Source organism: Eubalaena glacialis, chromosome 18 (assembly GCF_028564815.1).
Source record: "Eubalaena glacialis isolate mEubGla1 chromosome 18, mEubGla1.1.hap2.+ XY, whole genome shotgun sequence".
Taxonomy (NCBI): Eukaryota; Metazoa; Chordata; class Mammalia; order Artiodactyla; family Balaenidae; genus Eubalaena; species Eubalaena glacialis.
The window spans coordinates 66,045,777-66,066,371 of record NC_083733.1 but is presented as its reverse complement, the minus strand read 5'-3'; the positions used below and the strand labels follow the sequence as shown (position 1 = coordinate 66,066,371).

At 49.1% G+C, this 20,595-nt stretch overlaps 1 protein-coding gene and 1 long non-coding RNA gene across 3 annotated transcripts; one reads left to right on the top strand and one right to left on the bottom strand.

The window, feature by feature from the left end:
- Nucleotides 1–714: 714 nt before the first annotated feature.
- MYADM (myeloid associated differentiation marker) lies at nucleotides 715–7,986 on the bottom strand. Of its 2 annotated transcripts, none has more exons than XM_061173887.1 (3): nucleotides 7,790–7,986; nucleotides 4,775–4,840; nucleotides 715–3,078 (listed from the first exon to the last, which is right to left on the bottom strand). In XM_061173887.1, the coding sequence occupies exon 3, from the start codon at nucleotides 3,074–3,076 to the stop codon at nucleotides 2,111–2,113; it is 966 nt and encodes a 321-aa protein (XP_061029870.1). In that variant the 5' UTR covers nucleotides 3,077–3,078; nucleotides 4,775–4,840; nucleotides 7,790–7,986; the 3' UTR covers nucleotides 715–2,110. The 2 variants fall into 2 exon arrangements, with proteins under 2 accessions (XP_061029870.1, XP_061029869.1); XM_061173886.1 differs by lacking the exon at nucleotides 7,790–7,986 and adding an exon at nucleotides 6,443–6,851.
- Nucleotides 5,094–18,731, top strand: LOC133078787 (uncharacterized). The gene is made up of 4 exons (XR_009697931.1): nucleotides 5,094–5,432; nucleotides 6,363–6,512; nucleotides 14,213–14,296; nucleotides 18,679–18,731. It is a non-coding gene; the product is annotated as an uncharacterized LOC133078787 (long non-coding RNA).
- The last annotated feature ends 1,864 nt before the right edge of the window (nucleotides 18,732–20,595 follow it).

Below are 20,595 nucleotides of genomic sequence, written 5' to 3'. Positions count from 1 at the left end.
GAGATTCATGGCAGGAGTAATTCCTTTGATCTTCATCGAAGTGTTTTATTGACCACGTGTGTCAGGGAGCTTAGAACTAAGGGTAAAATGGAGCTGAGAGTGGTAATATAGGCAAGGTCAGATCCCAAAGGCCTTGACTGAGGGGCTTTGGTATTACCTATAGGCAATGTGGAGTGGGATACGGAAGGATTTGGGCAGAGGAGGGCAGGATCAGATCTGAATGTTGGAAAAAGAAAGCATCCCTCTGGGACCAGGGTGGGCTGGAGGTAGGATGCTCCAAGGAGGAGCCTGGGACAGTAGCTCAGGTGAAACGAAAGGAACCTGGAGGAGGGGACAGATATAAATAGGATTTAGGAGGAAGAATACAGTGTTTGATAACTGAGAGGGCAGATGGTAAGAAGAAGTGACTGGGTTCTCGCCGTGAGAAATGGGAACCTGAAAGCATTGATTTTGGAGGCAAGATGCTGCACTCAGAATGGGACACGGTATTTCTGAGGTGCTCGTGGGACTCCAAGGAGGGAGAAATCTTGTTCATTTCTATCCTAACTAGCTCTCCTCATTTGAGAGAGAGTAATGTGGAAGATCCAGACTCAAGTTTTTTTCTGATGGGGCCAAAGTTGTCTTGACCCCAGCCCCTTTGTCCTACCAGACCCAGCAATCTGGGCCTTGCCCTCTCTCTTGGAGCCCTCCCCATTAATAAAGCAAGCACAAGTCTTTCTTTTATCTTTATATTGGGGTTTAAAAAAAAAGAACATTACTGATGTGGGAGAAGGGACAAGGCTTCTCTCTATGATTGACAGCAGGGGCTGATGGGAACCAGAAGCTCCAGGGAATTTAAAAAAAATAAAATATATATTTATACATTTATATAGATCATGTTACGCACGTGAGTCCCAGAGAAGCAGGAAGCAGCAGCAGAAAGCAACTAGCACACAGAAACACACGTGTGTGTACACCACACACTCAAGCGATGCAATTCCTTTGACTACGGCACAGTAGCAATTCCCACCCCCCAACCCACCCCACCCCCAAAGTTTTTTTGAAAAGAAACTTCCCTTTTAAGAAAAGGGCCACCCAGTGATTGTTGCCCTAGTGACCAGAAAAAAAAAAGGAAAAAAAACCCCAGGCTAACATCACCTTTAAGGCTGGCAGTGGCCATTTTCTTCTCCTCCCTGCAAAGGCAGGAGATGCAATTTTTGACACTGAGGCTGGAGGGCCACATCACTGGCCCTTACAAATACTTCAGACAGTTGTCTTCAAGACCATGCAGTTTTTTTGCCAGTTTTTTGATACCCCAGGGAGTAGTTGGGATGGAAGTCATCCACCCCTTGCTTCCTTTAAGATGGCCTCTAGGCAGTGGGTTTTTAGTAAGCCTGGCAAAAATTCTGGAGCCGATCTCAGGCGAGGCTGAGCACCAGGCGGGTTCTAGGGACCCAGGATCTATGCTTTAAGCCTCCCGCCCACTGGAAATTATTGACCTTCAGAGTTTTGTTTTTTGTTTTTTGTTTTTAACTTAAAGGGGAGGTACACTGTACACCCCGCCTCCACTGGGAGAAAGGGGGCCCAATCCCTAGCTACCCACCCCCACCCCCCAGACACACACACATACACACCAACTAAGGCACAGCCAGGGTGGGCAGGCATGCTTTGGCAATGGGGCCCCTCTGGAGGCCCAGGGTGTGAACAGCTGCAAAAGGGGTGTGTGATGTGGGGCTCAGCACCTCTGGAGGTGGGAGTGGGCTGTGGGGCAGAGAAGGAAGAAGTCTCAGGGCTCCTGATCGATCACAAGGAAACTGGGAAGAGGTGGTCAGGCAACAGGCAGTTGAGAAAACAAACAGGACGACCAGAAAGGAGCCCCAAAGCCGAACGTGTAGAAAAGAAGAGAGCAGAAAGAAGGAAGCTGAACAGGATGTGGTAACCAAACAGAGCAGGAAGGGAGACAGAACAGAAGGAGGAGTGAAAGAAACAGGAGAGAGAGGAGGGTGAGTTGGGAAGGATATGAGAAACGCAGGAGAGAGGGGAGCCGGGAAGAGGACCTCAGAAGGCCTCAGGACTTGGTAAAGAATCTCCGCTGAGAAGAGGGAATCGGTAGCCCCTCCAGGGCAGAGCCTCAGACCCTGACAAAAACCAGGCGGGCCGAGTACACCAGGTCGGCCACGTAAGCCAGCAGGTTGATGGCTGTCAAGATGGCCACAGCCAGTCGGCGGTCCCAGGAGCACACGTAGTAGGCGTGCCTGTTGCTGCAGCTTATATCCATGGAGCGCCGGGGCTGGCCGCCGTACTTCTCGTTGAACTGGTAGAGCGGCCAGATGACCAGAGCCGTGGCGTAGAAGAGGACGGAGAGCAGGGCCAGCCCGGACAGGAAACTGGGGAAGGGGACGGGCAGCATGTTGGTGCAGTCGCCCAGGTTCAGCAGGATGGCCACGGCCGCCAGGATGAAGCAGATGGAGTACACGGCCACGCACCACTCTAGGGCCGGCTGGTGCTGGTACAGGTAGGGGTTGCTGATGAAGGCGAAGATGACGCAGGCCACGAAGGTCTCCAGCACCTTGAGCAGGCCTGGCACGGTGGCCATGTAGCCAGTGATCTCGCCGGGCCGTGCCCGGGTCCAGGCCACTTCGGTGGCATAAGCCAGGCAAGCGATGCAGGAGAAGGTGGTGGCGGCGATGGCGTGGTCCCGGGAGCGGCCGTGAGACAAGAACTGGACGTACGTGGTAGGGTAGATGATGGAGGCCGAGAGGCAGAAGAGGGCGGCGTAGCAGGCGTAGGTGATGGGAAAGTTGCGCCAGGACAGGGGGAAGCGGGCCTGGAGCCCGCCTAACTCGACGATGAGGATGATGAGGGTCACGGCGAAGCAGAAGCACCAGGTAAACATGGACCAGTTACCCATGGCGCCCGTCCAAGCGCCCACACTGGCCACCAGCGAGAAGGCCACGCAGGTGGAGATCAGCTGCAGCAGACGTAGGAGGCCCAGGGGCTGGGCCAGTGCCCGAGGGGACCCCACGGTGGTCGGGAAGCCCAGGCCCGAGGACGACGACGTGGTCGTGATGGTGGTGCGGGTCACCGTCACCGGCATGGCTGGGGGGAGGGGAAAGAAGGTGTCCCAAGAAGGTTCCCAACTGGAGGATCCAGGCCCCCAGCACCTGCCTCCCTGGAGCGAGGGGGCGCGTGGACAACGTCATCTGGACTCTAGCTGAGGCGTACCCAGGATGCGAGTTTTCAAACTGGGCCAGTCCCAGCCCCCCAGGGATGAGCTGGTCACCCGGAGCTAGCCGCCTCCCTCCTCCAGCCTCATGTCAGAGCTCAGGAGTGTAGTCCGCTATCTCTTTTCTTCCCAGGACCCTCCTTTCCTCTCCCCAAAAGCCAGCTCCTGTAAAACCACGTTATCTTTCTTCCCACTCCAAACACACAAAGCGGCCCTCCTTCCCTCAGGGACTCAGCAACCCAGCCACTCAAGAGTCTGCTCTAGGGACTTCCCTGGCAGTCCAGTGGTTAAGACTCTGAGCTTCCAATGCAGGGGGCCCAGGTTTGATCCCTGGTAAGGGAACTAGAGCCCGCATGACGCAACTAAAAGATCCCGCGTGCCGCAACTGAAACCCAGTGCAGCCAAATAAATAAATAAATATTAAAAAAAAAAAAAAAAAAAAAAAGCAGCAGCAGGAGAAGAAGAGGCCCTGTCTTCTGTGACCTCTTAGAAACTCCATCTCTGCACTTCCTCCCTTTGGGTACCCAGGACTCTGCAGCCCAGCCTCTCTTTCACCTAACGGTCCTAAACATTTCCAGCCTCCAGACATTCAGGAGTCCAGCCTCTACGTGGAAACCTTCTCAGGGACCCACGTCTGATCAGAGCTTCCATCCTTCCAGCCTGTCTCCTCTCACTGAGCAGGAGGCTGGCCCCAGCTCCTGGAAGACAAGAGCCCTCTCTCCCTTCTGGAACTGGGTCTTACCAATCTCGGCAGCACCCCTGCTATGGCCAAATCGATTTAGGTCTGGAGTACTTCAACCCAAAGGAAGCCTCTCCCCCTTCCCCAACATGAGGTCCAGCCCCCTAGTTCCCCAACCTCTGGGAAGCTCAGCTCCCCAGATTCTCTCAGCTGGCCCAGTGCCACTGAAATCTCTAGTCCTCCCTCATTCAGAAATACAGCTTCAGACCCCAGGGCTCTGGGCCCTCAGCCGTGAGCACACCAGACTCAGGGAAATCAACTTCTTTCTTCTATCCCTTTAGAACCTTTGACTTTTATGTCCTTGTCCTAAAGACCCTCAGGAATGAAGGCCTGGCCTCAATTCCTGACCAGGTGTCCAGATCCTCCCTCAGGCCCTGAAATAGCTAATCTCTTGGTTACCACCTCTAAAAAGCTCAGAAGGCCTCTCTCAGCCCCAAGGAAATGCAACATCCTCTTTCCAGGGTCAGGAGGGCAGCGTCACAGCCTTTAGCCCATCTGTCCCTGTACAATAGCTTCCTGGGGACACAGGAGGCCAGCTCCTGAACATACTTCTTCCTCATATACACAGGTGTTTGGGCCCCTCTCTTTGGAACCCAAGGTCCCAGGTCTCGGGATCCAGGAGTCCAAGTCCCCAGCCCCTCCTCCTTCAGACCCAGGAGCACTGCACTCCCCAACTCTTATCTCAGACCCCAATGTTCAGGGCCCTCAGCCCGCTCCTTCCTCTGACAGAGCAGCTCAGGCCTCAGGTCCCTCTCCCGCAGACCCAGGAGTCCAGACCTCAGAACCTCTCCCCCCTCAGACCCAAGAGTCAGAGCCCCCAGCCCACTCACCAGCGGTCTTTGCTGAGGACCCCACCAGAGAAAGATCCGGCTCTGGAGGCGGATTAAGTCAGACACCTGGAAAAGGGTAGTCAGAGGACAGGAGGGAGAAACAACGTCAGCGTCCGCTCAGACCCGGCTCCACCCTCCCGGGACCCAGGCAACCAGCCGGCCTACTGCCCGGCGCTCGCCCAGAACGCGCGGTGAGGCTCCGCAGACCCTGGGCGCGCCTCCCAGCCAGGGCGGGGATTTGGCCCGGAGCCCCTAAGAGGTCGGGGATGGTGACCCCGGGGAAGCCCCGCCCCTTCTTTGCTCCTCTTTCCGCAAACTGCGAGGACGGGAGTGGAGGGAACCTAGCCAAAGTGCACGCCCCGCGGGCAGCGTGGGCGTGTTTGATCGTAACCCTGCCTCCGCCAGGAAAGCCGCGGGGTCGGCGGCTGGAGGGCCCTGGGCGGTGGCTGAGGGGGCGGGCGGCCCGGGCGGCGCCGCGTCTCCGTCCTTATAAGGGATTCAAGTCAGCCCAGCCATTTGGAATGTGGCGGGGACCGGGAGGCGGTGCTGGGACCCCCGCCCTGCTCGCGGATTCCGGCGGGGGAAGGAGGGGCAGAGCCCGGACGCCAGGTCCCAGGAGGAGAAGCCTGCACGTTCGAATTTCTGGGTCCTTCAAAATGTGAGTTCTGGGTCCCCATAAGGTGGGCCGGGAGCCTGGACCCCCCCCCAAGAGGGTCTCTAAGAGAGGAGTGGCTGTGTACCCGGACCCCTGGGTTCGCCTTGCGGACGCCTCCCGCCCCGCGGCGGGAAACTGTGCACAGTGTTGGAATCCAGTCCAGAGAGAGTGGCCACACCTCCCAGCACCTCCCGTAAGGCTGGTCTCCCGGCTACAGCTGGACCTCCCGGGCCACCTCCCGCTGCCCCCGACCCGTTAGGAGGAAGTTGGGACAGGCCCAGGAGGCAGAGGGCGGGCCACAGTCAGTTAAGTCTCCCCTGGAAGGTAAGTTAGCGCACGGACCACCCGGAGGGAAGGGGTCCGTCTCCACTCTCAGAGCCCCCAGCCGTCGCCTGAGGTCAGAGTTCAGGAATGAACTGCCAGAGACCCGAGGAGGGAGAGGAAAACACCCTTTGGCTTCCTGGAGATGCTGAGGACTTCGCTAGCCACGCCCCAGTCCTCTCCCCACCTCCACGCCAAACACCACACCCCATCACCCCGCAAACTCAGAAGCGCGCCCTGAGCCCCAGCCTGTGCTCTCAGCACCAAGGGGCCCAGCTCCATCTTCACTTTGGGACCACGGGTGCTAAAGCTCCGTCTCTGGCCTTTTGAGTCTAAAGTTCGGATTCTGGCCCCTGGATGGGGAGGAGGTCAGTAATTCTGAACCCCAGCCACTACCTTTCTCAAACCCAGGACTCCCAACTCCAAGCTTCTCCAGGCCCCCAGCCCCTCCTCCATCAGACCCAGGAGTCCGGGACCCCAGCCCCTCCTCCCTCAGACCCAGGGGTCCAGGCCCCAACCCCCCTCCTTTTTCAGATGTATGACCCGTATGAGTTCAGGTCCCCAGCCCTCTCCTCTCCAGAACCCGAGTCCTGACCCAGCCCATCTTTCTAGGGACTGAAGACATTTGGAATCCCTCTGCACCCAAGAATCCTGGACGCTGCTCCCACTCTCGGGGGTTCCCGCAGCCTCACCTTACGGGCCTGTGGCGGCTGCGGCTGGAGCAGAGGCGACAGCTGCAGGCTAGGAGGGTCTGCGGTCTGGGTGCGGTTGGAGGGCCGGGGAGTGAGCTCGGGCAGGGCTGGGGGCGGGGCCGGAACTCTGGGCTGGAGCCGAGTAAGGGTCTCCCCCTGCCAGGGCTATCCCAGTCCCGCCCCGAGGGCGGGGCCAAGGTAAGACCACCTCCCCAGAGATGATAAATACACAGCAGCTCTCCCGCCCCGCCAGCGGTAGGGGTGGAGGGCTGAGGTCACTGTTTCCGTGGTGAGAAAACAGGAAGACACAACAGCTGGCGGAGTGGAGGCTCCTGGGGGGTGCCCTCCTCGACACAGCACTGGAGAAGTCTCCAGGGCAGGCCTGGGGAAGGCCGTTGCCATGGCAACCCGTCTGTTTAGACTTTGTTTAGGACAGAGCCCCCCAGCTCAGGTCCCCACCCCAGTCTCACCTCAATCTGTTCTCCCTCTCCCTTCCTGGCCCCTCCCTCCTCCTCTGCTCCGGCCCTGCTCTTCCAGGATGGACGAAATTTTGGACATCTAGGTCGCGGTGGGTTGGGGGACTGGGCCTCTCAATTTAATGGGGTCTGTTTGCTAGGGTCTGTGTCTCCTGGGTCCCTGAAATACGAAAGAGTTGAGGGTTTGCCGATCCCTAGGCTTTAGGGGGTTTCTGGGCTGAGGTCCCTGACTCCTGGGTCCCCAAAAGAACAGTGGTTGGATTCCTGTAAGTAAGGAATTTGAGGGAGGAGCAAAATGGGTCTCCTAATCCTCATTTACACTGGGATTCGCGGTGTAAGGGACTGATGGGCCGGACCCCTAGGTCCCATATGTCCCTGTCGATGGGGGCAGGGGAGGGGGGGTTGTTGGTAGCAGGACTTCTGAGATCGAGGCCATAGGAGTTGGGGGCATGGACTCCCAGGCCGCGGGCCCAGAATCTTGGCTCAAAAGAGCAATTGCGGCTCAGGCTCCTGGGTTTTCAGAGCAGATGTGTTTGCTAGCCAAGCCTCTTGGGTCTGGAAGGGAGAGATATTTTTGGCTTGCAATCCTGGCTCCTGGAAAGAGGGAGGGGCTCAGAAGCTTAAAGAGGACGAGGCTGGGGGCTGGGGGTGCCAGATTCCTGGTTCCTGCAAGAGGGGAGGGCCCAAGGGGCTGGTCTGCCCGGGCCCCAGAGCACGGGGGTCCTTTTTTAGGGGCGGCTCTGGGGCCCTGAGACGGATTGACAGAGCCAAGAAGCAAGCGGGCGCTGAAGGTCGGGATGCACTGCCCGGGGCTGGGGCGGGGCGGGGACCGGGACCCCCGGGTCCCTCCCTACTGTCCGGGCTCACTCACCGCGCTCTGCAGTCGTCCCCGGCGCGGCCTGGCTCTAGGCTGCCGCTGGGCGGGGCCTCGTGGCGGCTGCGGAGGCTCGGCGACCGGCAGCTGCCGGCGTTGCTACTGCTGGGTGTCTTCCAGGCCGACTACTGAGAAGGCTTTGAGGCCGAGCCCCAGGGTGGAAGACTCTCGCGTCGCGAAGGGAGGGGTCCGAAGGGATGCGGGAGCTCTGTGTCCCCGGATGCGTGCCCTACGGAGGTGGGAGGGGCTGGGGGGGCACCTGGACGCTGTGTGCTCTGCAGAAGTTGGGGGGGGGTATGGTGGGGGGGTATGGTGGGGGTGGGAGGGGTGTGGAGCCTGTATGCCCACTTTTGTGCCCTGCAAAGGCGGTAGACACAGACCCTCTCTGTCATTATGTGCCCTGCCTAGGGGAGGGGGGGTCTCTATGAGCCCCGCATCAGGATGTGGAAGGAGTCAGGACATGGTATTCTTTGGAGGTTCTCCAGGGACGACCCCAGGTTCTATTCACGTACCTCCTTGACCCCCGGGGTAGAAGCATCTCCTACCCCCTTCTTGCCCGAAACAGTCACTCTCTTTGCTTGACTCCTGAGATACCCCAAATAGTCCAGGGGCCATCACCACTCACAGTTTACTGCAGTTGTGCTCTCCGGTGGAAGTGTTTCCCCTTTAAGGCATTGAAACTTCAAAACAGCAGAGTTCAGGGTAGCAGGAACAGGAAGCAACATTTAAAGAGTGAGTCATCAGGTGTGACCCCGTAGGGTTCCCAGGTCTTGTGTAATCTGGCATCATGTATGTGCCACTGGTTCAGAGTGCTTACCCGTCCTGCAGGAGAGCAAGCCAGCCCCAAAGATGCTGTCTCCAACCTGGCACTGAAACCCAGTCTCAAACAGGACGTGCCTCTGTTCTATGAGAGTAGCTGCTTTCGGGTGATCAAGTACACGGCCCCGCCCCCTAACTTCCTAATAAACTGGGTTCCTTGATCAGAAGCAATATTGTGTGTGTTAACATGACGGTGAATAGGATCATTGAACGTGTACACAGATGCTGCCACTGGCAGCAGTGAGGAAGGCAAGGAAAGCAAATACAACCCAGAGTTAATTACAACCCAGGCAGGAAAAAGTCATTGCCCAATCCATGATGGAAAGGGTCCAATGTACTCCTCGGGTGACCAGGTATTTGGCTGGTCTCCCTAGGAAACCATACCACATTGGGGGCCCAGCACTGCTTGCTGCTGCCAGCAAGGTGGGCCTCCATCAGTGACAAAGTTCCATAGCTTTGATGAAGCAAATCCATACATAGCCCACCATGGCTGCTTTGTTCAAAAGCCCATTAAGCAGGTACTGGGGAGACTGGGGAAAGAAGCTGACGGAGAGCCACAGAAGTCATCTGATCTACTTAAGTCTTAATAGCACTCTCTGTAATGGAGGGTTTTGGGGGAAGAGTTTACCTGGGTACAGATTATGAACTGGTTTTTGCTCCCGACATTTCTGATACCAAATGTGTGTGTGTGTGTGTGTGTGTGTTGGTTTTTTTGTTTTGTTTTGGTTTTGGTTTTTTTTCACATCAACCACCAATTCTCTAACTCTGGACACAAAATGAGTGTCCAATGATTCAGTTCAATTCTTTTTTTTTTTTTTTTTAATAAATTTATTTATTTATTTATTTTTGGCTGCATTGGGTGTTCGTTGCTGAGCGGGGGCTACTCATTGCGGTGGCTTCTCATTGCGGAGCACAGGCTCTAGGCGTGTGGGCTGGGTAGTTGCAGCACACGGGCTTAGTTGCTCTGTGGCATATGGGATCTTCCCAGACCAGGGCTCAAACCTGTGTCCCCTGCATTGGCAGCCGGATTCTTAACCACTGCGCCACCAGGGAAGTCCTCAGTTCAACTCCGAATCTGGGTATACTAACCACTTGGAGTTATCATCAGACCCCACAGGTTAAGGGCTCAGTCCCACAAGGCCACCCCCACTTCAAACTCCAGCCACAAGTCCCAGGCCTCCCATACTTCTGAGGACAGTGGGAATATCCCCTCCAAATAAAGGAGCTATTACATGTTGAACCCTTTGCCACTACCAAATGAGATAAAATCTCCATTAGAGCAGATATTCCTTAGCCTGTTTTGTTCTCACACAGGAGACATTCATGAATATATTTGTTGATAAATGAATGAGATTTTCATTTTCAACTGGCTAGAAAACTGGGGTTCCCAGGACTCCCTCCTTGGGTTCCATAATTTGCTAGAATGGCTCGCAGAACTCAAGAAGGCCCTTTACTTAGTACTACTGACTTATTATAAAGGATGCAACTCGGGAACAGCCAAACAGAAGAGATACACAGGGCAAGGTATGGGGGAGGGATGGAAAGCTCCCATGCCCTCTCTGGGCTCACCACCTCCCAGCACCGTGATGCATTTACGAAGCTGGAAGCCCTCTGAATCCCGTTGTTCAGGATGTTTATGGAATTTCCATTATGGAAGCATGGTTGATTAAATCACTGGCCATCAGTGAGCAAGTTCAATCTCCCTAGCCTCTCTGGAGGTCAGGGAGTGGGGCTGAAATTTCCAATCCTCTAATCACATGATTCGTTCTTCAGGCAACCAACCCCCATCCAGAGCTAACTAGGGGCCTATCAAGAGTCATCTCAGTATAAACGCAGATAGGGTTGAAGGGGACTTATTATGAATAACAAAAGACAACCCTCTCACCCCTATCACTCAGGAAATTACAAGGGTTTTAGGAACTTGGTGCAGGGAACTAAGGACAAAAACCAAATATACAGATCTTATATCATTGTAACACACAGACCTTTCCTTACTCTGGGTCCAGTGGAAAATTTCATTCATTTATCAACAAATATATTCATGAGTGTCTCCTGTGTGAGAACAAAACAGGCTAAGGAATATCTGCTCTAATGGAGATTTTATCTCATTTGGTAGTGGCAAAGGGTTCAACATGTAATAACTCCTTTATTTGGAGGGGATATTCCCACTGTCCTCAGACTATTGGATTCTCAGGAATGTCCCTGAGTGATAGGCTTCCCAATTTGTATGGGGTTTATCTCCCATGCTCTGGCATGTGTGTGTGTGTGTTTTATTAATAGATACAGTGTATCTATCTGCTCTTTCCTGCTTTCAAAGTCTTATCAGTATGATGTCATCCATGCAATTGACCAGAATGGAATCTATGGGGTATTGAAAGCACAAGTTGCTTTTATAGGAGAATTTGGTGATTCTGGAACAGTATCATACAGCATATCTCTAGCCTGGGAAAATATCAAAATTCAAAACTTGAAGTACAGTTTCTACTGTATGCAAATCGTTTTTGCACCATTGTAAGATCAAACAATGTATGTCAAACCATCATAAGTGGGGGACTGTCTGTATTCTTTCTTTCCTTGCCTTTATTGAAGTGGATGTCTCCTCCTAATCTGTTCTCTGGCCATAACACCTTTTTGTCATCTATGGACCTCCTGGTCACTTGCCCTCATTTTCCACATGGTTTCCTGAAATTCTATAGAGAGCATCCCACCAGATATGCCATGAACAGGTCATACTGTGGCCTCAGAGTGGCCTGGTTGCCTCTGGCTGTTGCCAGCCTCATCTGTTCATCTCCATGAGCTACAAAAAATATTATCATGTTTTTATTTGCCCCACGATGTGAAAATGTTGGCAAGCACTGACTTAGAAGACCTGCCACGTGAACATTACCCTCCACACCATAGCAGTCACCTATCCACTCAGTTCTCCACGCCTCTCAGTCATCAACCATTTCTCCTTCGATCTTACTTTCTCAGCAATGGCCATTTATGACCTTTTCGTAACTTGATAGGAACCCCCAGTCCATCAGCCCTCTCTTTTCTTTGCTTTCCTCTTTCTTCAGATATGATTCCACGGTCCATCATTTCAATGACCCTCTTTTCATGTTAGGATATCTAACACTCCTTTGCCCTTCTGTCTTTGTATCACCCTAGTCTTTGAAAAGAAAAAAAGAAAAAGCCCATCTATAGATGACCTAAATAGACATTTCTCCAAAGAAGACATACAGATGGCCAAAAAGCACGTGAAAAGTTGCTCAACATTGCTAATTATTAGAGAAATGCAAATCAAAAGTACGATGAGGTATCACCTCACACAGGTCAGAATGGCCATCATCAAAAAGTCTACAAACAATAAATGCTGGCGCGGGTGTGGAGAAAAGGGAACCTTCCTACACTGTTGTTTGGAATGTAAATTTGTACAGCCACTATGGAGAACAGTGTGGAGGTTCCTTAAAAAACTAAATAGAACTACCACATGATCCAGCAATCCTACTCCTGGGCATTCATCTGGAGAAAACCATAATTTGAAAAGATACATGCATTGGAATGTTCATTGCAGCATTATTCACAATAGCCAAGAAGTGGAAACAACCTAAATGTCCAGTCGACAGATGAATGGGTAAAGAAGATGTGGTACATATATACAATGGACTGTTAGCCATAAAAAAGAATGAAATAATGCCATTTGCAGCAACATGGATGGACCTAGAGATGATCATACTAAGTGAAGTAAGGCAGACAGAGAAAGACAAATATCACATGATATCACTTATATGTGGAGTCTAAAAATGGTTACAAATTAACTTATTTACAAAACAGAAACAGACTGACAAACTTCAAAAACAAACATATGGTTACCATATGGGAAAGGGGGTAGGGATAAATTAGGAGTTTGGGATTGACATATACACACTACTATATATAAAATAGATCATCAACAAGGACCTACTGTACAGCACCGGGAACTCTACTCAATATTCTGTAATAACCTATATGGGAAAAGAATCTGAAAAAAGAATAGATATATGTATATGTACAAGTAAATCACTTTGCTGTACACCTGAAACTAACACAACATTGTAAATCAACTATACTCCAATATAAAATAAAAATTAAAAAAAAAAAAATTTAAAAAAAAGAAAAAGCACATCTATCAGGGGGTTTTTTTGTTTTGTTTTCTTTTGTTTTTTCTCCTGTGCTTGTCCTTAAGTGATTAAGCATTACTGGAGAAAGTCATATTACAAGGCATAGAGACATGGTGACCAAACTCAAATGTGTCCTCAGTATTGCCCACAATCCCACTGCAATCATCTGGTAAACTCATTCTCATTCCCATAGTGACAAGCACACTATTTTTATGCTCTTCGACCTCTGCCCTCAGCCCCCATTCTCAGCCTATGACCTACCTTCTTTATTTAGAGAGATAACAGAAGCTGTTGACTGGTAGGCCCCTCAGCTTCCTTACACTGAAGCCAAAATGTGACTATATTTCCAGGACTGTTCTTGAACAATAGCGAAGTTCTTATGCCGATTCTTCTTCTTGCCTTTTTTTTTGCATGTTTTTCCTTTTATAAAATTGTAGTATAGTTGATGTACAATATTATCTAAGTTACAGGTGTACAATATGGTGACTCATAATTTTGAAAGGTTATACTCCGTTTATAGTTATTATAGAATATTGGCTATATTCCCTGTGTTGTGCAATATATTCTTGTAGCTTATTTTATACGTAATAGCTTGTACCTCTTAATCTCCTACCCCTATACTGCCCCCCCCCACACTCCCCACTGGTAACCACTAGTTTGTTCTCTATATCTGTGAGTCTATTTCTTTTTTGTTGTTGTAGCTATATTAACTAGTTTGTTGTATTTTTTACATTCCCCATATAAGTGATATCATACAGTATTTGTCTTTCTCTGTCTGACCTATTTCACTTAGGATAATGCCCTCGAAGTCCATCCATGTTGTTGCAAATGGCAAAATTTCCTTCTTTTTTATGGCTGAGTAGTATTCCATCGTGTGTGTGTGTGTGTGTGTGTGTGTGTGTGTGTGTGTGTGTACCTTATATATATAAAATATATATATAGGAAGGAGGATTCTTAACCACTGGACCACCAGGGAAGTCCCTCTTTTTTAGTTCTTAACCTTTTGACCTTGCAAGTACCTGATGCTCTTAGTGCCTCCTTCTAACTTGAAACTGTCCTCTAGGATTGTATGGCATGTCATCCTCCTGGCTTTCCTTTTGCTTCTTTGGGCTTCCTTTACAAGCTCATGTTCCTTTAAATACTAGAGCTCCTCAAGGCTCTTTCCCGGACTTCTACACTTCTCACGACATACTCTCGCTAGGGGATTCCATACACCCCTGGCTTCAGGGAGCCCTGATGAGTAAATGACCCATGTACTAGAGAAGATGCTCATTCAGCTGCTATAACAAAGGCAAAATATCAATGGTCTAAACCAGCGCCGACCAATAGAAAAATAATGTGAGCCACATGAGCAATTTAAAATTTTCTAGTAGCCACATTAAAAAGAAGTAAAACAATTGAGTTAGTTTTAACAATGTACCTTATTTTAATCGAATATATCAAAATATTATCATTTCAGTGTGTGATACCAACTGCATTTCGAATGCTCAATGGCCACACATGGCTCATGGCTACCATATTGGACAATGCAGGTCTAGAAAAGGTAATGGTATATTTTTCTTTCTTGTAGCAATCCAAGAGTTGGCAATCCAAGGTTGATATGATACCTCCATGGTCTCAAGAAGTCATTCTCTGTTGTTGTGCTGTCACCTTTGACAAGGGCTTCCATTTGGGCTCTAGCATATGACCCAGCTCAAACCACTATATTGTCGTTGCAGCCACAGGAAGGGGAGAGGGGAAGGGGTTGGCATGCTTCTTTCCTTTTAAGTGTGTGATCCTGGAGCTACACATATCCCTTGTGTATCTTACTGTCCAGAACTTAGTTGCATGGCCATGTAAAGCTGTAAGGGAGACTGGGAAATACAGTCTTTTTTTTTTTTTTTTTTTTAACACTGCTATATTTAAAATGAATAACCAACAAGGACCTACTGTATAGCACAGGGAACGTTGCTAAATATTCTGTAACAACCTAAATGGGAAAGGAATTTGAAAAAGAATAGATACATGTATATGTATAACTGAATCACTCTGTTGTACACCTGAAACTAACACAACATTGTTAATCAACTATACTCCAATATAAAATAAAAAATTAAAAAAAAAAAAAAAGGAAATACAGTCTTCAGTTGGGGAAACAGATACCCAGAAAAATCTTCTATTACAGAGGGAAGAAACTGGGGGAAACTACTGGTAACCTCTGTAACCTCTGCTATGACTCACAGGAATATACAGCAACTCAGATTACTCCTCTGAGCTCCAGACATGCATATCCCGGTGCTTACTGAGTCTCCACTTGGATGTCACAAAGGTCCAAACTCCATACATCCAAAATTAACAGGGGATCTTTCCTCCAGTGCAGTGTGTGTATCACCAGTAAATGTCACTACCTGCCATCCTGTTGCATAAGCCAGAATTCTAAGACTTGTCATTGATATTGTCATTTCTCATACCCTCCCACATCCAATCTATCACCAAGTCCCATCACCTCCTATATTCTCTCTCTCTTTTTCTTTTTGGCCATGCCACGTGGCATGCGGGATCTTAGTTCCCCAACCAGGGATCGAACCCCCGCCCCCTGCATTGCAAGCGCAGAGTCTTAACCACTGGACCACCAGGGAAGTCCCCTATATTTTCTTTCAAATTCATCAACTTCTATACATCTCTTTTTAGTCACATGTTGCTGGGTAATACATTTCCCCAAAGGAATGAAATTCTGATACATGCTGCAGCATGGATGAACCTTGAAGACATTATGCTTAGTAAAATAAGCCAGACGCAAAAGGATAAATATTGCAGGATTCCACTTACATGAGCTACCTAGAGTAGTCAAATTCATAGAGACAGAAAGTAGAATAGTATTTACACAGGGCTGGGGGCAGGGGGAATGGGTGTTAGTATTTAAGGGATCCAGAGTTTTAGTTTGTGATGATGAAAAAGTTCTGGACGTGTATAGTGGGGATGGTTGCACCACCGTGCGAATGTACTTAATGCCACTGAATTGTATGCTCAAAAATGATTAAAATGGTAAAATTTATGTTATGTGTATTTTAACACAAAAGTTAAAAGAAAGAGGAGCCTGGCCAATCTCAAAGAAGAATAAGGAAGCTGAAAGACTTACGCTACTTGGTTTCAAGACTTACTTATGGGGACTTCTCTGGTGGCACAGTGGTTAAGAATTTGCCTGCCATGCAGGGGACACGGGTTCGAGCCCTGGTCTGGGAAGATCCCACATGCCACAGAGCAACTAAGCCCCTGCGCCACAACTACTGAGCCGCGCTCTAGAGCCCGCAAGCCACAACTACTGAGCCCCCATGCCACAACTACTGAGCCCCCATGCCACAACTACTGAAGCCCCCATACCTAGAGCCCATGCTCTGCAGCACAAGAAGGCACTGCAATGAGAAGCCCGCGCACCACAAGGAAGAGTAGGCCCCGCTCGCTGCAACTAGAGAAAGCCCACGAGCAGCAACGAAGACCCAATGCAGCCAAAAAAAAAAAAAAAGACTTATTTATGAAGCCAAGTAATTGAATGACTTGGTATTGGCACAAAGCTAGACAGATAGAGCCATGGAACAGACTGGAAAGATCGGAATGGAAGGGGAGAGGAAAACAGAAGATTGTTAATATCCTGAACCTCTTTTAAAATTTTTTTTTTAGAATGTTTGAGAATGGTAAATGGAATTATCCAAATATCACTGGGATGGACTTTTGCCAGGTCCACGCTTGCGGGACTGAACAAAAGGAATCCTCAGAGTGATTCAGTTCCTTATGTTCTCTGTGCCTCAGAAAACCCATCCTCAGAAGCACATCTCTAGAATCTTCCGTATCTAAGCAACCCTCTTCCTCTGATTGGGCGTCTCTGGTTCTTAGACCACCAAGCACCAAAGGGATGAATGGATTTCTGTGTCCCTTAGGGCAGCGCTGTTCACATTTCTAGTAGCCACATCTAAAAATATAAAGAGACAGGCAAAGTAAACTTTAATCACATATTATATTTAACCCAAATTATCGATATGTGTTACATGATTTTTTTGGAAAAAAATTTCTCGATAAGACCTACTTGTTGGCCATGATGATGGTGGTGGCCTGTACTCTCTTTAAAATTCAGTGGGTATTTTGCACTTTTTTTTTTTTTTTTTTTTTTTGGCCGCGCGAGCAGCATGTGGGATCTTAGTTTCCTGTGACCCCTGCAGTGGAAGCTCGGAATCTCAACCACTGGACCACCAGGGAAGTCCTGGTATTTTGTACTTAGAGTACATCCCAATTCGGATGCTAAGGTTTCAAGGGAAATGCGGCATCTGTTGGTAAAATTCATAAAATGGACAGTTGAAAAGGTTAATTCACATGGCCAAATTGTCCAAACATACTTAAAAAGGTACTAACTAAACCGAGTATCCGCTTTTAGACAAATTAGTTAAACTTAAATAAAATTTAAAATTCAGTTCCAGGACATCCCTGGTGGCGCAGTGGCTAACAATCCGCCTTAACCATAGATTAACCCCCACCAGGGGACACGGGTTCGCGCCCTGGTCCGGGAAGATCCCACATCCCGCGAGCAGCTAAGCCCGTGCACCACAACTACTGAGCCTGCACTCTAGAGCCCGCGAGCCACAACTACTGAGCCCGCCAGCCGCAACTACCAAAGCCCACGCGCCTAGAGCCCATGCTCCTCAACAAGAGAAGCCACCGCACTGAGAAGCCCACGCACCACAACAAACAGTAGCCCCCGCTCGCTGCAACTAGAGAAAAGCCTGCGCGCAGCAACGAAGACCCAACGCAGCCAAAAATAAATAAATAAAAATAAATAAATTTTTTTAAAAAAATAAAAATAAATTTATTTTAAAAATAAATAAAATTCAGTTCCATAGTCCCACTGGCCACATTTCAAGCACTCAAGGAGGCCATCATATTGGATTAAAATGTGTTAATTCCTTTTGCTCAGAATGGAACTCTCAGTTTTTCAGAGTGTGCCAGCCTGTACAAGCATACAGATTCCAGCAGTATTTTAAAAAATAATACTTTGTGACTAAGTGGGGTTTATTTTAGGAATGGGAGGATGGCTAATATTCGGACGCCTTTAATGAGATTTATGCTATGAACAGAGCCAAGTAGAAAAAAAATCATGTGACTATCCCGTATGTGCTAGAAGAGTATTTGACAAAACTTAATTTAAAAAAAAAATTGAATAAACAGGAAGTGAGAGTTCCTAAAACTGTTAGACATCTGTGGCTCTCCAGGACTCCTGCTCTGTGAAGGGATTTCTCTGGTCTTTGGAGTCAGGGTGGCTGTGGATAGCTGCTACTTGTCAGAATGTGCCCTCTGCAGACTACAGCATATATAGACACTATAGTCCAGGTCTGGTGTTCTGGGGACTTTCCAGCATTTAAACCCTCAACTTATTTGCACGGGGGTAATTCCCCATTGTAAGCACACTGGTGGGGGTTATTGTCTGATTTTTTTGGGGGGGGCTGCGGGGCATGTGGGATCTTAGTTCCCGGACCAGGGATCGAACCCACACCCCCTGCCTCGGAAGAGCGGAGTCTTAACCACTGGACCTCCAGGGAAGTCCCACTATTGTCTGATTTATTAGGAAGACCAAGGGAGCGCTTCCCACTCTCTGGAAGGTATGGAGTAGGCAACCAAATGCTTCCTCCTGGGGCTTTGAATTAGGGAGGAAAGAGGCAAGGACGTTGGAAATTAAGAGCACAACTGAAGGGGCGAAGGAATCACTGGCTTAGTGTTGAGTGGAGGGAGTGACCAGTGGGCTGGTGGCAGTGCAGCTTCCCAGCCTGGGTGGGACTTAAGAACATTCTCTCTGCTGTCTATTCTTGGCTTCCTGCCAACTGACAATTTCCAGCCTTCCCATGCACTCTGTGATTTTCTTAGTTCAGTGGCCTTCCGCTAAATTCCTCCTTGGCTTCTTAGATCCGGAAGCAAGGCCTGTCATTTGCAAACCAGAGCCCCTGCAGGAGACCCTCAGGAATTCCCCTTCCTGCGGCCTGAGAGGAGTTTTCACGCCCATGAGACGATTTTCTTTCTCCTCGTGATGCAGATTGGATTAACAGATGGTGACTTTCATCATGATATCTTAAGCAAAATAGGCTGAAGTCTTCTGTTTTGAAGACGTAGGCTGCATTTGGTGGGAGGGAGGGGGGATGAGGAAGGAAGGAAATCTATTTGATTTGTAAAACTCCCCTGCTAAATGTACTTATCAGATGGAAATAAATCAAGTCTCCATCTATAAAGGACTGGATAAATAAACTATGGTACCTCCAGATAATGTGACAATATGCGTATCTAAAAAAAAAAAAAAAAAATAGAATTAGGAAGCTCTAGTTACCTAAATGGAGAATTTCCCAGGATACAGTCTTAAGTGAAAAAGGCAAGATACAGAACCATGTATGAGGATTTAACCTTCTGTGTGAGAAGATATAAAAATAAGAATAGGTATTCCTATTTTATTGTGTTTGCACAAACAAAACCACCCGAGATGTAGGGTGTAGGTGTGGAACTGAAACTTTTTCCTGTATGTGTATAAATTTTAAACACATTAACATATTACTTACTTAAAATTATATCTATATATAGATTATATGAGGCATGGAAAATACTTAGAACAATGGCTCCACGTCAGTACATGGTAATTATTATAAATGTATAATACATATTAATATGATATAAAACATGCCATGGGAGGTTCTGGAAAGATACAAAAGAAATGGGTTCAGACCAGAGGGAAAGGAGGACTGGGCCACTGGAACACTGTCTACCCTTTTTGGCGTATTTTCTGAATCCTCTACCATGGTAAATATATTACCAAGTCAAACCACATAACGATGAATGCATTTTAACGAGCTATTTATAACCTGCCAGGCAAGGAGCCTTATGATGACAAATGAATACAGATGCCTTTTTCTACTGAGCTTCTAGGAGACTGGAGGAAGCCCATCACAAATGTCGCAGTTCGCTTTCGCAGATAAAAATAGTGGGGATCAAACATCCACAGTTTGAAGGCTTGAAGGCCAAGATTGATTTAACCCCGTGTCCATGACCCGCAGGCATGGGATTTATCCCATACCTATCGTGGGGTGTCAGAGTTCTGTGAACCACAGAGTTCTGTGACCCCAGGAGGCTGGGGTCACCTCCAGGACGGCCACCTGGCCCAGCTAACCTCTGCAGGCCCTGTGGGACCTCAGAACACAGGAGGCTTCCATAAAAATACGTCGTTTCAGGTCATTTAGGGCTGAACCTAAGTTTTCACCACTTGCGGTCTCTCTTTCTAAATCTGTAGTTAAAAGGCGTTGGCCAGCCAAAAACACACGTAAACAACTCAAGACAGTCTGCAGAGCTGGGCCCTGCCCGGGGGGGGGGGGGGGGGGGGGGGGGGGGCGCATCCGTGTTAGGGCGCCCTCTAGCGGACGGTGTGGGTAAAGCACATTCAGCCTGGAAGTGGAACAGGGGTGTTTGTCTTCTTTTCCACACAGTGGTCGAGCAAGTGGACAAGACCTAGAAGATGCTCGCTGCTCTGCGCACACATTCAAGGAGGCAGTGAGTAAGCAAACTCCCACACTAGTTTTTTTTTTTTTCGTAGGGAAATAAAAGGATATGGAGGAGATGGGGGTGTCTCTTTCAGGCTGAGTGGAAGTGCCTTCGGAGGGTGTGACATTTGAGCTGAGAGCTCAAGGATGAGGAGAAACCAGAGTCCAAGGAAGGCTGAACATTCCAGACAAAAGGAAAGAGCAAATGCCTTGAGGGAGATGGACCCCTCCCACCACCACCACCCGTGTGTTTATGAAACAGCAGGAAGGCCAATGTGGATGAATCCAGAGTGACCACAGAACT